The 16,662-nt window shown below is 30.6% G+C and overlaps 1 protein-coding gene across 1 annotated transcript; it reads right to left on the bottom strand.

Annotated features, from left to right (window-relative positions):
• Positions 1-823: 823 nt before the first annotated feature.
• On the bottom strand, positions 824-15,286 carry LOC113389161 (alpha-actinin, sarcomeric-like; the record flags this gene model as incomplete). The annotated part of the gene is given in 10 exon segments (XM_026626219.1): positions 824-982; positions 2,875-3,104; positions 4,851-5,157; positions 6,290-6,393; positions 7,917-8,224; positions 9,838-10,023; positions 11,951-12,129; positions 12,312-12,431; positions 14,348-14,578; positions 15,194-15,286. Coding segments are annotated over 10 exon segments (1,917 nt in total), but the record flags the coding sequence as incomplete, so codon positions are not given.
• Positions 15,287-16,662: the final 1,376 nt, after the last annotated feature.

The raw sequence follows: 16,662 nt of genomic DNA, 5'->3' as shown, positions 1-16,662 counted from the left end.
TTTTGTTTAATTTTACAGAACTAAGAATAAATAATTAATTTTGCTGCAATTTGCAAATTTGCATTTCATAAATAATATTTGATTTTATATTAAAATATAATTAGTCAATAAAATAACTTAAATTGTTTACAAATATAAACATTCAAATGACGTACATGTATATATGTATATATGTAAATATATACATGTATGTGCACTTTAAGATATAATTAAGAATAGAATAAAATTGAATTATACACATTTTCAACACTGTTTGAATAAAGTAGATAGGTACTTTTTCGTAGAGCTTAAAATTATAAATTAAATGAAATAAATGAAAGTATGCTAGAATTTATCTCCCACGCATATGTCTATTTCAGACGACTAATTTTACTTTTATCTAGGATAAAAATATCAAAATTATTTTGAAGTTACAAAAGTTGTTTGAGATATTAATATTGATTACTAGATAGAATATTAAACTCAACCATTGCATGCCACAATAATAAATAATTTAAAACATTAAAATTCAAGAACGTTTTTCTTGAATTTTTCTAACTTTTTAAACGCAATGAATTTATTTCGATTGATATGTTGAGTTTAGCGATAATGTGGCACTTCTTTTAATTTTTTACATATATAATAAAGGTATTAAATAATTCAAATAAACTTAAACATTAGTGCATGAGAGTTATTTGACTCACAATAAATTACTCACATATATAATAACAGAAAAAATAAGCACAAATGACTAATTTTGATCGTAACTCTCATAACTTCATTATTTACCTTTATGTGTACTTGTCAAATGTTTGCTTAAATGTTTATGAAAATTTATTCTACCTTACAAATCGCTTTCACCGTACAAGGCTGTGCTGAAGGACATGTAATCGAGAGCACCGGGTACACCATTGGGTCCCTTGTAAGGTGGCATACGTTGAATGCAGTATTCGGCCTGGTCTGGTGGCAATTCTCTGCGTAACTCATCGGGCAGAATGTATGGCTGAAAGAAGGAACAATATTATTTATGTAAATTTTGATTATTTTTACTTTACACTTATATTACATTACACTTTTATAAACTTTTTCATTAACAAATTATGACTTTTAAGATTATTCTATAAATTACACAGGCGCACAAAATAAACTACTTGGTATTGGTATTTTGCCTTGAGGCAAGTTAAATGAACTTCCCAATAGGTGTAAATAATCGACTAATCAATGAGAAATAAATTAATTTATGAGTGATTAAAAGTATTCCAAGTGGATTTATTACACATAATTGTAAACGAACGAACACGTTAACTCGGAGTATTTTCTAGAAGCAAATTTTCAAAAATCAACATTTTTTATAATTGTACCAGTTTCCGCAGGACTAATACTTTGGTATGTTCATTAAGACTAAGACTAAGACTAAGTGCTCTATCGTTACACCAAGCATATCGTCTAATTTTAATTTTAACTACTCATTTTCTCAAACTTTGATGAACTTTTAAATTTAAGTACGTTCTATAGACCATGATATATATCGTCAAAAAAAAGTTCCATAAAAATCGGCTTAATTTTTTTTTTCAAAAGTTAATTACAAGAAAACGGTTCGGTAGATTTTCACCTAAAATTAATCAGTATCATTCCCAACTAATATCTTTCAAACAGTTTTTGATATTTTAAAATCGATTCGGTGGTATGAGCTTAAATGTGTACGAAAAGTTTAACACTTGTTTTCAAATTGCAAAGACAAGGCTCAGCAGATCGTCGCACAAAACTGACAAACGATAGTCCTCATCGAGATACATCAAATGACTTAAATTTTTTAAATCGGTCCGGGCGTTTTTGAGAAAACCTCGATTTACACATACTTTTTTCCAAATTTGGTCTCATTCGATTCAGAATGGCTTGAAACGTCGAGAAAACATAAAATTAGCGAATCGGATTTTTTAATGATACATAAGCTTCTCCTTCGAGTTAAAAAAGTAGTAATTAGAATACGAACATTATTTTGGGTCAATTTTTATTTATATTATTAAGACTAGCCTTCCAAATATAAGTGGTGATGGCATCGTGCCTTAAGACAAATTGCTGGAACTTCCCGTACCGTAACGAAATGTTCGATGAATATTAAATGTTTTTATGTAAATTATTATAAATACTGTAACATTGTCTAATATTTATAAGAATTCTATAAACTGAATTACAAAGTTATAATAACTTATTTAGAGTATATAAGCGAGCTTTAAAACTTTAGTCAGAATTAAAATAAAAATCTGAATTATTTTCGATATACAAAAAAATTTAGAAAAAATTTAAATTAAAAAAACCAAAAGCAATTTTTTTGTCAACACAAGCAGAAAGTTTTTTGAATCATTCAAACCGGATGCTTAGTTCCCCTAAGAACTGCCATTTTTTGTACATTTAGCTCTGTATCTTTGAAATGGCCGGATCTGCCTTTACCAAAACTGATCACCTCTTCTCCCAATCATTACAAATTAAATGTTTTATGGATCATTCAAATCGGATACTCTGTTCTCTCAAAAGCTCGATTTCTATTTTCTGTACTCCTTGCTCCGTATCTCCGTAACTGCTGGGCCTGCCTTTGCCAAAAACTAATCAGCACATCCCCTTATCAATAGGAATCGAATGTTTCTTGAAGCATTAAAATCGGTTGATCCGTGCGCCCGAAAACGTGGACGATAAATTGTATCCATACATACACACACACACACATACATTTATTCTAAGGTATGCCAAAATGTTCAGAAACCTCTGAAACATGAAGTTATGCAAAAAATTTAATTTTCGATTTTCTACTACATTACTATAACTGACCCTACTGAATGTTAATAAAACCTAACTTTACAAATTTTTGTTAAATATGAATAGAGATAATAATAATACCTTGTCGGAGGCCAAGATTCTGAAGCTGTCGATGACTTGTTCGGCAGTGTCGGTGTCTGTACTTTCGCGGGTCATGAAATCTAAGAATGCATCGAAGTGGACGTATCCAGTTCCATTGGGATCGACTACTGCCAAAATCCTTTGGAAGTCCAAATCGCCTTGACGATCCTTTCCTATCGAGTAGCCGAGGGAAACCAGGCATGACTTGAACTCATCAGGCGCCAAACGTCCTATATAGAAATAATAAAATTAATTGCTGAAATTTGTAACAAAATTATAGATACAAATAATATATTTATAAAAGAAATATTTGCTTTATATAAGATATAAGATATGTGAGTGGTATAACAATTTATAGATTTAAATAAAATTCGTGTACAAACCCTTATAAGTCCTTCTGACCAGACCTACTAAGAGAGTCAAAAAGTTCTTTATAGATTTTATTTATAATTTATAGAACATAATATTAAAAAACATTGTTCATTAATAACAAAATCATAAAACGTAACGGTAAATGATCAAATCTAGCAGAATAATCTTGATGAATTAAAATTATCAAAATTTACAAAACTAGTTGAAAGTGGCATTTAGCCTTAAGGCAAGTTGCATGAACTACCAGAAATGTGTAAGAATTGACTTAATCAATCTAAATTGAAATTTAGTTATTTAGATAAAATTTTCAACTGTTTATTTCAAAAATGAAGTTATCGCTTTCAATTAAATCTAAACATTGCGATTTCGAATAGAATCTTATATTATATTAATTATATTGCACAGGCACGTGCTTGCATACCCTAAATTTGATATTATATTAAATTTTAATAAATTGATAATGTTTGACTCATCACATCACAAAAGCCACTTTTGACACTATAATATTTTCTGAAACTTCGATAAATTTTCAACAATAAACTATTTGTCGTAGGGCCGTAACATTTTAGTATGTTTTATAAGACCATGATATCTTGCCAAAAAGATTCATAAAAATCAGCAAATTTTTTTTTCAACAGTTAATTTTAAGAAAACAACTCGGTGGATTTGTACCTAAAACTAATCAGCATCATTCCCAACTAATATCTTTCAAACAGTTTTTGATTTTTTAAAATCGATTCTGTAGTATGAGCTTAAATGTGGACGAAAAGTTTAACACTTTTTTCCAAATTACAAAGAAACGGCTTGGCCGTTCGTCGCACAAAACTGAGAAAAGATAATCCACACCGGAATACATCGATTGGCTTTTAAATTTTTAAAATCGGTCCAGGCGTTTTTGAGCAAACGATGAAAATTCTAAATTTAACGAACGCCAAAAAATCGATACTAATTTTTGCAAACTTTGACGAATTTTTAGAAGTAAACTACTTGTCGTAGGGCAATAATATTTTAGTATGATCTATAAGACTATGGTATCTGCCACCAAAAAGAAAATAATAAAAACCATCGATTTTTTTAATACTTTATTACAAGAACATGTCCCAACGAATTTACTAAAAACTAATCAGCACGATTCCAACCAATATCTTTCTAACAGTTTTTGAATTTTCAAACTCGATTTAGAATTGCGCGCTAAAACGTGGACGAATTTTTTTCACTTCTCTGCTATTTATAAAGACACGGCTGATCGTCGCGCAAAACTGATGCATCCAATAGTTTTTAAATTTTTGAAATCGGTGCAGCCGTTTTTGAGAAAACGCCAATTTACGGTGAAAAATCTGTTCACGCACAAAAACACCCACCCACTTTTCTTCAAATTCGGTCTCATTTGATTCAGAATAGCTTGAAACGTCGAGAAAACATAAAATTAGCGAATCGGATTTTTTGATGAAAACTTCTCTTTTAGGAAGATTATGGTTAAACTGCCGAGTTTGGGGTTAAGTATCGCAACTTTTAATGATATTACTAAAAATTTTCAATAACAAATTTGATATACAAAATAGAAAAAAAATCTATTAACTTGAAAGTTTTATTATTTATCCTACCTGTGCGGTTCTTGTCGAAGTGGTTAAAGCTAGCCCTGAATTCTGTGAGCTGTTCTTGCGTGATGCCCTTAGAATCGCGGGTCAAAATTTGATTCTCGACTTCGTTAACGTTTCTATTGATACTGGTGAGAAGTTGTTCCCAGCCTACACGTAATGTGTCCATTGTATATTGAGTGTAACGATTTTCGAATACCATGGCTTCCTGGACGGCCTGGTGGATCTTTTCCAATTCCTCGATGTGTGGCTTGTAGGCGTACACGGCTTGTTCGTAGTCGCGCAGGCGGTGCAGTTGTTCTTCCAAAGATCCCTGGATAAATGAAAGAGAATTATTAGAATGGTGATTTTTGAGGTCACTTTTTGAAGTAAAACTTCTTTAGGCGCGACTATGGTGTAAATCTATACAAATGCAACGGAAACAGCGTTACGGCCGAGTCGAGTGCCTTGAATTCGTCATTCGCTCTCGATGATATCTTTTCTATACGGATCGATTGTGATTGGTCGTCGTGCCGCGTGAGTATGATTGCTTTGATTGTATAGTGAAAATAATAAAACAAATGAAAAATCTGACGTTTGAGAAACGTAAGTTTATTGGAGTAATTTCTATTATACGTAGTTACTATATATTTTTGAGGTTATTAAAATAGAAATTATTTTTATAGCAAGACATACTACAGCTGCTCAAAGAATTAGACTATATAGCCAGCAAAAAAAAACAAGCAGTCAATAAATGTATGTTAATTTTAATTGCATAAAGCTCTTCAAACACAATTACATGATGAGTGAAATTGTGAAAACAATATTTCTTTAGGCGTTGTTTAACTTAATATGCAACTTATATATAATAACTCTCTGCATTTTAATAGATATTAAAAAAATATTAAAGCAGTACAGCTTTATTCTATCATGCCGAAGATATATCTTTTTCAGAATTATATCTCAGACACTTTTGGAAGTTTAGAGAAAGTATAGATGTTTTCCGATCACGATGGCAATTAAGTATTACAAAGTTGCACATTTTTATAAATGATGAAGAATAAATTAATATTCAGATTTATTACTCTAAACAAGAGATTTATCATTATATAAATGTGTATAATGGTTGACACTAATAAATGCGTGCATCACGAGTGTTACCATTACTAATAAACATTATTTAAAATTGTTATATGATGCATTTATTTATTATTTATTAATGCCATCTCGTACAATAGCAAAAATTTTACTTCGACCGCGTGTGAACCTTACACGCATTCTTTTTTTCTTAGTATGTTCGATATAAAAATGCTTAAAATGAAATTCAACACTCGATTTGTTAAATAAGTAACGTCTGTGGCCGGTTAAATGAATAATGGGGTATTCATTATAATTCTATTATAAATTAACTAGGTATAAATATTCTTTAGATGTTTAAATAATTTCCAGAACTTTTCATCACTCACCATAAGACCCATTCCAATGGCAGTGACAGCATCCATTTGTTTTTCGATCCATGGTCCAACAGCATTGGCTTTTTCAGCAAACTGCCTTCGCAACATTTCATTATCTATAAGAAATTATTTATCAATAAAAAACAATCATTTTTTATTTATAATATGTAAAAAAACATCATAAATGATGCCAGATAAATGTTATGGCAAGGCCATGTTACGCTCCAACTTTCATACATTATGCTACTGAATCATACTGAATACTGTAAAAATGTCATGTATTTGCTGCGCATTCAGGCGTTTTACACATAAACCGCAACGTCACTCGTATGTTATGAAGCTGGGTCAGAAAGACCCTGTTATCTAAGATCGTTTTTTTTGACAGTTGCGGTTTCTAGGTTGTGTTTTCTATCTGACAACCTGAGAAAAATGCCTGGCTGCATAGCAACCACATGGCTTTTGTCAAAATTTAGAACGAAATAGTATGGAAAGTTCTTTATAAGATAATCTTGCCATAACATTGTACTGTTATACGTCAGACTCGGTCCAAAAATCTATATAATTATATTATGTAGTATAATTTCTAAAAATATCGTCTTGATGATTTTGATATTGTATAAAATAATTAAACTGGTAATTAAAATTAATTAGATTAAATTAGAAAAGAAGAGATTAGTACAAGTTGTATCTGCAGATTTAAAAAACAAATTCTGGCAAATTTGATGTACTTTACAGTGATTGTAACTAAGTAATCAACATTTTTGTAATATTCTGATAACTGTATTGCATTTATAATTTTTCCGGTTATATAATTAAATAAATATGTCCAGGTATTTCGGTAATTTCTCTTTTAAAACCGGTAATACCGGTAAAATACCGAAATTTTTATTAACTTAAACAAATGTAAATAAAATTGAAAGTTACTAGAACAAATATGAAAAATTATATATACAACTACATATTGAGTACTTTTCACCAAAATTAAACGTTGAAGTAAGAAAGACCAAAAACTCATTAAATATCATATAACATTACTATAATAAATTGCATTGCCTGTATTCGATGTGTTTAAATAGCTTTCATTATTTTAAAGACTTTAAAAGAGTAATTTTTCTATACTAATTTAAGATCCGATACTTTATCAAGATAAATAATAACATAATTGTTGAGTATGTTTACTTAAAACAATATAATGGTTCTTTATTATTTTTTAACTGTGATATGTTTTACGTAAAATAATATTTTATGATTGTAATAAAAAGCAGAAATATTTAGTAATTATTATGATTAATATGTATAAAGTTAGTGTTTATTTTGGTGATATCAAGCCCTTTGGAAAGCAATAAAAGTCGACATAATATTTTGACATTTGTTTATACTATAGAACCACAGATATAGATAATCTGTTTATGCGATTTTGGAATTTAAAGAGAAATTTGTTCCGAGAAATTGAAAACTCGAGTATCAACTAGCGCTTATGTAAAAATACTGAAAATACCGGTATTTTTAAGGTAAATACCGGTATTAACACCGCCGAAAATTCGGGCGGCATACAGGTATTGCATTCCCTAGTCTTCATGTAAAGAATAAGATGAAGTTGCATTAATGAATTTATACTAAATCAATATTTTTCCCTTACTTTGTTGTTTGCGCAACTCGGCGGCCAATGTCTCGTCTCTCCTTGGAACCAATTGTCTGACATCAGTCCATTTCTTAGTGAGTTCGTGTGCCGTCAAGGCTGTGTAGGGATTCTCCAATCCTCCAGGGATTTGATGTTGTTTGACAATGCTTTCTACTTCTCTCACCAGCCCGACAATGCTCTGATGTTCTTTGTCGGCTTCGCCTAAAGTTGCCTTGAAGTGGGCGTGAGCGTCCATGAGTCCTGCGATCTCTTCCATCGTGTGAACAATGAACATATCGACCAGATCTTCGCGGGTTCCATCCAACCTAAGAAAAAATTATATAATAAATTAGAAAGTACTTAATTCAAAAGTAGGGGCATGCTAGGACTTTCTGGTTAGGGTAAATAATATATTAACACTATTCCTACCGACATTTCATGTTTATTCCTATTCCTACCGCAGCCGGTCAAATAACCGGTCATGCAAAATCTATATTTTTCAGCATTGAATGAAGAGCCAATGCTAGTTTAAAAGTTTATAAATACAAATACAATATATTTCTTTTATTTCAGAATGCGAAATCTACATTTTATTCTATTTTATCAAATTTTTTATGATTTTTTTCCTTAGAGTGTATTTTCTGCACATGAATTTTTGACGTTTTTGGCTGATTTTGTTCGCTATTCATCTTTCTAAAGCATTATCTGGAATATTTTCTTTTGTGGAATCTTTTTGTATTTGTACTTAGTTGATTTTTTTTCTTGTTGGATCTATACGGCAAGTTAATTGAATAGAAAGTTCTTGCCTTGTACATCGTCTTCCCATAATTTCTTCATGTGAAAACAACATGTTTATCCTGAATAAATCCAAAATAATGTAAATCCTTGATAAATTCTCTCTAAAATTCATATTTTACTAAATGATTTCGGGCTACTTTATGAATGACATCTACACCAAACACGGCGCTAATACCAATTGAATTTACTCCCGTATTAGTGTAATTTTTTCAACATATGTGTATGTAAGTCAAAATTAGTATCTTCTTTCTTAGCTTCCAAAATTGTAAATATTATTTGAGTGAAGTCCTTGATTTTTAGTTCTACCAGTGTTTGTTGCTGTTATATTGCTTCAATTGTACCTATCGTCACAGTTTTTTTTACTAACTGTTTAGCTATAAGTAGATTGGTAAAAACGTTTAAGTTTTTTACATTGTACTAGCAATTTTGATAATACGGTTTCATTGGTTATAAATCTTCAAAGAAATTTTCAGCTTTCTACGTACACTGCATGGTTATCAAAATTTTGCACTCCACTATTGCGATTTGCTTGGCATAATTATATTTAGATCGTATATTGAACAGTTACTAAAATTTTCTACTACGTTTTCCTAAATATTATTGAACATGTATTGAATATAATTACACCTTACCTTTATTGAAAATATATGTTTGTCGATAGTAATACGAGGTCTTTTACAATAATTTTGATTGCTGCCAATGTAGTTGAACCAACCTTTGGGTTCAAAGCAACACTTATCAATTTGTTGTTTGTATTCCTTCGTAAAAATCTGTCTACACATAGACATTGAGCAAAAAGGAGAAAACCCACTTTGTATACCGTAGAAGTGCAATATTTACTCTCCTTGCCTCATATGCGCAGCGTGCATGCAGAATTGGCAAAAATTGAAAAAACAAATTTACATTGAAAAATGTATCATACTCACATATTAGGAAAAGTCATAAAGTTTGATGACGATTGAACTACATTCGATATGAAAAATACTAATCCAAAAATCAAAAACGGTCATTTGACCGGTCCCGGTAGGAATAGTGTTAACACATAGCTAAATCTATATTCTTATTGATCGGATTTTCTGGCAAAAACGTCAACTGTTCCTTGGGGAAGTTAATAGGATTATTAAATAGATTTTCAACTTACCAGTTGTTGAATGGAGCAGCGCGCTTGGCGAATTCCAAATGTAGAATATCGATCTTCTCCAAGATCTTTTCGGCTTCATCGAGAGCGGCACGCCTGCGTCCGGTCAAGGAGCCCAATCTGTCCCATTGGTCGCAGATGCGTTGGCAGCGGGCGTTTACGCTCACCGAATCGTGGTATTCGAGGGTGCTGTTGGTAAAATCAATATAAATTAAATATGTATTTTTAACGATATTCTTATTATAATCTAATCCAGCTAAATATTTGCTTTTATTGAACAAAACGGAGTATGGTGAAGTTGCTTAACACTAGAATGACGGAGGTTGGTTGTATACCTATTTTGCCTGATTGAGAGTCAATTTGGGTAAGGGATTAAGGAGTAATAGAAATTAATTTTTGTATACCATTCATTGTAATATGAAAAATTAAAAACATAAAAAAATTGTTATGTATATCACATAAAAAATGTGAATGAGTCAAATTGACTCGCTCCGTCATTCTAGTGTTAAATCGTAATACTTCCTAAGTCCTACGCCTTACCCCGGCTATATTTTACACTTATATACATATACAGTAATACCCCGATTAACGCGGAGGATACGTTCCATCACAGTACAGCGTAATGCGAAACAGCGCTAAACGAGGCTATATTTACATGGAAATATTGGGGATAGGAAAAGATGACTAAGAAATTGGATAGGTATTAAATTTAAAATGTATGATTTTTAATAAATATAAAACTAAAAATTTAATTCTTAAAGCCCAAATTAATACCAAATTATTATTTATTGCAAAAATAAAAACAAAATATAAATAACAAAACCCATATTCTTAAAAAAAAAAATGAGTCAGTCATATTTAGTTAGCCTTCCGCATTTTCAGTGTTCTGCCTTTTTGTTACAAAGACATCTAATGTTGTTTGTCTTTTTTTCTTTCGCATGTTTCTCTTAAAAGTTCTTCTTAAACGGATAGAGCATCTCTAATATCACGTCCTACTTTTGAGCTCCTGTCAAAATTCGGATCATTTTGAATGAATCACGTATTTTTATTCAGTTATTAATTTCAGACTTCGAAGACATTGCAACTTAAGTCGTACCTGTGCAAAATTCATAATTCTTATTGGTTACAAATACCAAAATGAAAAACAAGAAGTTGGTTTATCCAATAATCACTATATTAGATGGATGAAATAGTTACATTTCCTTTCTAATTGTCTGTATCTTATTGAGTGATTGAGATACTACTTTCTGATATTGATTATTGATTTTAGATCATATGTTACTAATTGTAATTTATGTGTTATGCTACTAATTATGCACGACTTGGTAATAAGAAAAAGATAAAACTAAAAAAAAGTTAATATCAGAATGAATTCTGTATGGTTGGTACGTTCAACTAACAGTGCCATTATTCAGAACTATCGTAGTAGTACGACTAACAATCTTGTAAATTTTTGAAAAACGTTAAAATACCAATTTCAATAAAAAAAATCAGTCAATTAAATGAAGATTTTTTAATGCCAAAGCTATTGATTTAATTTAATTGCTTGAAATATCACAAAAAAAATTCTTAGGGGGTACGACTTAAGCAACTTCACCACACATAAATTCAATTTACTGCTTTATTATTATCCATTTATAAAGGTGTTTCTGTTGGTTCTCTGTATAATTTAAAAATGTAAGTAGACATATGGGATCTAAATCCAAATCTAAAATAAAATCTACATGTATGTGATATAACGGTTTGTCAAAAACCAAAATCGATTTGGTATTTAAAAGGCTGTGTTCTTGGTTAGACTATTAAAAAAAAAATGGGTTCGTTTTTGGAAAATGGGTAATTATTACTAAGGTTTTTAAATAAATACTTTTAAACTTTTTTGTATTTTTTTCAAGGCAGTTACCTTAAAATTATTATAACACAAAATATTAAGAAAAGTTTTATCAGTGATAGAGAACCAAATATGCAAATATATTTCTTTTCTCAAATTTAATAAAAAGTATGGGTATCAACATAGATAAAAAAGTATAAATTGGTCATCAATAATTTCTTGGATAAATGGAAAATAATAAATGACCCTCAATATAATAGAAATATTAAAAAAAATTATTTTACTTACTTAAGTTCCTGTGCAATAGCAGCGATTTGTTCAACGCGATCTTGGTGGGCAGCCAAGTCACTTTCGAAGGCTTCGTGCTTCTTCTTGAGGGCCTTAATTTCATTCAATTTGCATTGACGGAAATCTTGAGATTGCAACATCTCTTCCTTACCACGAGTCCATTCTTCGTGAGTATCAGCCTAAAAAGTAAAAAAATATTATTGAATTATTTCTTCCTAAAATTCATCTAGTAAAACAATAATAACACCAACATAACAGTGATCACCCTTCTTTATGAGTATGACATCATAAAAAATGTAATGATAATATATAAAAAATAGGAGTATAAAAATTTCAATTGATATTTAATATTTTGTCTTACCTTGTGCTTGAATTTCTGTGCCAAATGTTCCAATCTTTCAAGACGCATCATTTCGCTAAGTAGCCACTCTTCGAAGGCTTTTTCTGAGATTTCCAAACCTTTCCATGCGTTTGCAATGTCCTGAAAATTGTATTAAACTAGTTGGTTTGGTATTTAGCCTTGAGGCAAGTTACATGAACTTCCCGATATGTGTAAATAATCGACTTAATCAAAAAAAATGTGTAAATAATATACTTCATCAATCCTACTTTAAAAAAAACGATAATAATTTTAGCAAACTTTGACGAATTTGTAAAATTAAACTACTTGTCGCAAGGCTGTAATATTACAGTGAGTTCTATAAGAACATGATGTATATCGCCAAAAAAAGTTCCATAAAAATCGGCTTAAATTTTTTTTCAATTACAAGAAAACGGCTCGGTAGATTTTCACCTAAAACTAATCAGCACCATTCTCAACTAATATCTTTCGAACAGTTTTTGATTTTTTAAAATCGGTTCGGTAGGATGGGCGTAAATGTGGACGAAAATTTAACACTTTTTTTCAACAGTTAATTACAAGAAAACGGCTCGGTAGATTTTCACCTAAAACTAATCAGCACCATTCTCAACTAATATCTTTCGAACAGTTTTTGATTTTTTAAAATCGGTTCGGTAGGATGGGCGTAAATGTGGACGAAAATTTAACACTTTTTTTCAACAGTTAATTGCAAGAAAACGGCTCGGTAGATTTTCACCTAAAACTAATCAGCACTATTCTCAACTAATATCTTTCGAACAGTTTTTGATTTTTTAAAATCGGTTTGGTAGGATGGGCGTAAATGTGGACGAAAATTTAACACTTTTTTTCAACAGTTAATTACAAGAAAACGGCTCGGTAGATTTTCACCTAAAACTAATCAGCACCATTCTCAACTAATATCTTTCGAACAGTTTTTGATTTTTTAAAATCGGTTCGGTAGGATGGGCGTAAATGTGGACGAAAAGTTTAACACTTTTTTCCAAATTACAAAGAAACGGTTCGGCCGATCGTCGCACAAAACTGAGAAACGATAATCCTCATCGAGATACATCAAATGCTTTTTAAATATCTGAAATCGGTTCAGGCGTTTTTGAGAAAACGTCGATGAAAATTCTAATTTTGACAAATGCCAAAAAGACCATACTGATTTTTGCAAACTTTGACGAATTTTTAAAGCTGAACCAGTTGTCGTAGGGCCGTAATATTTTAGTATGACCTAGAAAACTATGGTATCTATCGTCAAAAAAATAATCATAAAAATCGTCGAAATTTTTTTTTTTAAAACTTTATTACAAGAAAACGGCCCGGCCGATCTTTACCAAAAACTAATCAGCACGATTCCCAACCAATATCTATCGAACGGTTTTTGAATTTTCAGAATCGATTCGGAATTGCGAGCTAAAACGTGGACGAAAAATTTTTCACTTTTCTGCAATTTACAAAGAAACGGCCCGGCCGATCGCCGCACAAAGCTCAGAGACGATAGTCCTCATCGAGATACATCAAATGGCTTTTAAATTTTTGAAATCGGTCCAGCCGTTTTGGAGAAAACGTCGATTTACGGCAAAAAATCTGTTCACACACACACACACACATACACACACACACACACACACACACACACACACACACACACACATACTTTTTCCAAATTTGGTCTCATTCGATTCAGAATGGCTCGAAACGTCGAGAAAACATAAAATTAGCGATTCGGATTTTTTGATGAAAACATAAACTTCTCCTTCGGGAAGTTAAATATTTGTTAATATTCATATTATTTTGATAACGTTGATAAAGCAAATAAAGACTGAAGCAGTAGGTACTCATAAAAGAAGACCCCAACAAATTAAGCCAATGGTGGAAGATCACTGACAGGAGTGATTTCTATTTTTTTTTCTTAAAGAACACTTGTATTATATTGGTTATCTTTCTGGAGGATCCTCATCCACCAATTTCCATTGCATCTTATAAATTTTATCAAAAAGATATAGGAGAAGGAATTATATTCTACTTACAGAAACCATTTTTCCTTCAGTGGGCATATAGGCAGGGCGATTGGACAGCCTCAATTTAGTTTGCAGAGTGTTAAAGTTAGTTTCGAGCTTGGCCTTCTGTTCAACACGTGGTGGCTTGTGTTTGCGCCTGTAAGTTCGGTATTCTTCCAGTTTTTTCTGGACACCGGCCAAAGAGTTGTCGGTTTGTCGGGAACCCAGCCAGGGCATGGTGCGGCGGATCCATTCTAGCAACTGAATAAAAAATTATAAAAAATTGGTTGAAGTGGATAAAAACTAATTTACAAGAGCAGTTGTGGATGGCATATAAAAACAATAACAGGAGACCATAAAATCATCCAGTAATAAATCAACTAATTTATTTGTCCAAACAATGAATATACATTTTGGATTATGAAGATATTTTTTTGCCAAGAATCTGTTATTATTCATGTATGATATAGAAACTTTTTTTTTAATTTATCTAAATAAATATTAAATCCATGTTTAACTATATATCAAAATCAAATTAATCTGAACTGAATTATAAGTTAAATAAATTAAACCTGGATACGACTGATGAAAACATCAATACCAACAGGAATAACATTAATAATTTGGTACATATTTTCATTCAATAAATTGCAATATGTTCTCAAGTTAAAATAGTCTTTGCCCAGCATTTATTAAAAATTCAGCGGTATTACAGAAATTGATTAAGATAGAGATAAGACAACCATTTGGGTTGCCATCTATAAATCCACGTCCATCAGCACAATAGGATAAATCAAAGGATTTATTAATTTGATTTCTGATTGCTATTAAATAATTTTAAAAAATTTATATTGATTGATAAAAATAAATACTTACATCGCTAGCAAGTCGTTCGTATTCCTCCATGAGGCGTTCATTTTCTTGATTAACTTTGAGAACCTTGCAGATACGGTTTGCGGCAGTTTCGGCCTGGTTGGAAAAAAAAATTTTAGTTTAAATTTACTTAACACAAATATATATATATATAACAAGACATGCAAATCCCGTAGGCAAAGCAAAAAAAAATTAAAAGCAAATATTAATATCACAAACGGCGACAAAATCACTCTGAATAACGAATGCATAACATCGTTTGTTAATATGAATTAATTTGTATAAAATAATCCAGGTATTAATTTTGATTATAAAATAATCATATTCCTATATTTTACTTGAAAAAAAAATCATGTTAAAATAAAATTAATAACAATCAATATGTTTTCACTTTCGCTAAGCAATTGTAATGATAAATTAAGTATGAATATTGCAATTAAAAGTATCTTCTAAAATTAACTACTTTTCCTTCCATTCAATTGATTATTACAATTGGTACATTTGTTGGCAATGAGATACATCAAAATTAATGAAAGAAAACTATTATTATAGAAAGATTTTTTTTATTTTATTAATAGATACAATTAAGGGCTCTCTGATTTCCCTGATCTGCCTGAAAATTCATCATCGTAAAAATGTGTTTTTTTTTTTTGTTATTTTTCAAAAATTTGTCACCTGGTCCTTTTTATCCTATGAACAGGGAGAATAGGACGGCCAGGGGCAAACTGGTCTAATGTCTTTTCATTTATGAAGGAATTTAACAAAATAATAGCTAAATTTAGATATAAAAATTTAGTATTTATTAGTGAATGTTTTGTAAATTAAGATTGAACGTTTTTTTAGATTCTCTACGACATAATATTTGAAAAATGGTTATATGTAAGTTAGGAATAGTCGTCCTTCAGGATAATTCCTGGTAAATAGAATCTATGTTTTACCAACCCTAAATAAATTTGATTCTAAAAAATAATATCATTATTGAATTAAGAAAATACAAATTAAGAGAAGTACGGACAAAATGTCATGGTTATTTGTTTTTGACTGATATTTATTTATTAAATGGTTTCATAACCAGTCTCAATCGTATTTATCATCTTTGGTTCAACTACTACTAGTAAGATAGTATTTTAATTAAGTACAAACTATAATAACATATTTAGTAAAGAAATGCAACTTGTTACAAAAAAGATTGTGTTCATATAGTACGGACAAAATGACATAGGAAAAAGACATATTTGATAAAAATAAAACGGCCAAAACTTTGTTTGAAAATCCATAGATATCTTTGAATATTTGATAAAAATAAAACGGCCAGAACTTTGTCTATAAATCCATGGAAATGTGTTAATTTTTAAAAAAGCGAAGCCAAAGGGTACAAGTCATACATCGTAACCAACTTTTTTGCAACAAATGCAAGTCTTTTCTTTTTACGAGTAGACCTTTAAGTCTGTTTTTAAGAAGTTAAAAGGCAC

This window comes from Ctenocephalides felis, unplaced genomic scaffold, assembly GCF_003426905.1.
Source record: "Ctenocephalides felis isolate EL2017-DRISC unplaced genomic scaffold, ASM342690v1 CF-g0.4_SCAFFOLD_03573, whole genome shotgun sequence".
In the NCBI taxonomy this organism is placed as follows: domain Eukaryota; kingdom Metazoa; phylum Arthropoda; class Insecta; order Siphonaptera; family Pulicidae; genus Ctenocephalides; species Ctenocephalides felis.
Note: the sequence above shows the minus strand (reverse complement) of the source record. Positions and strands in the feature narration are given on the sequence as shown.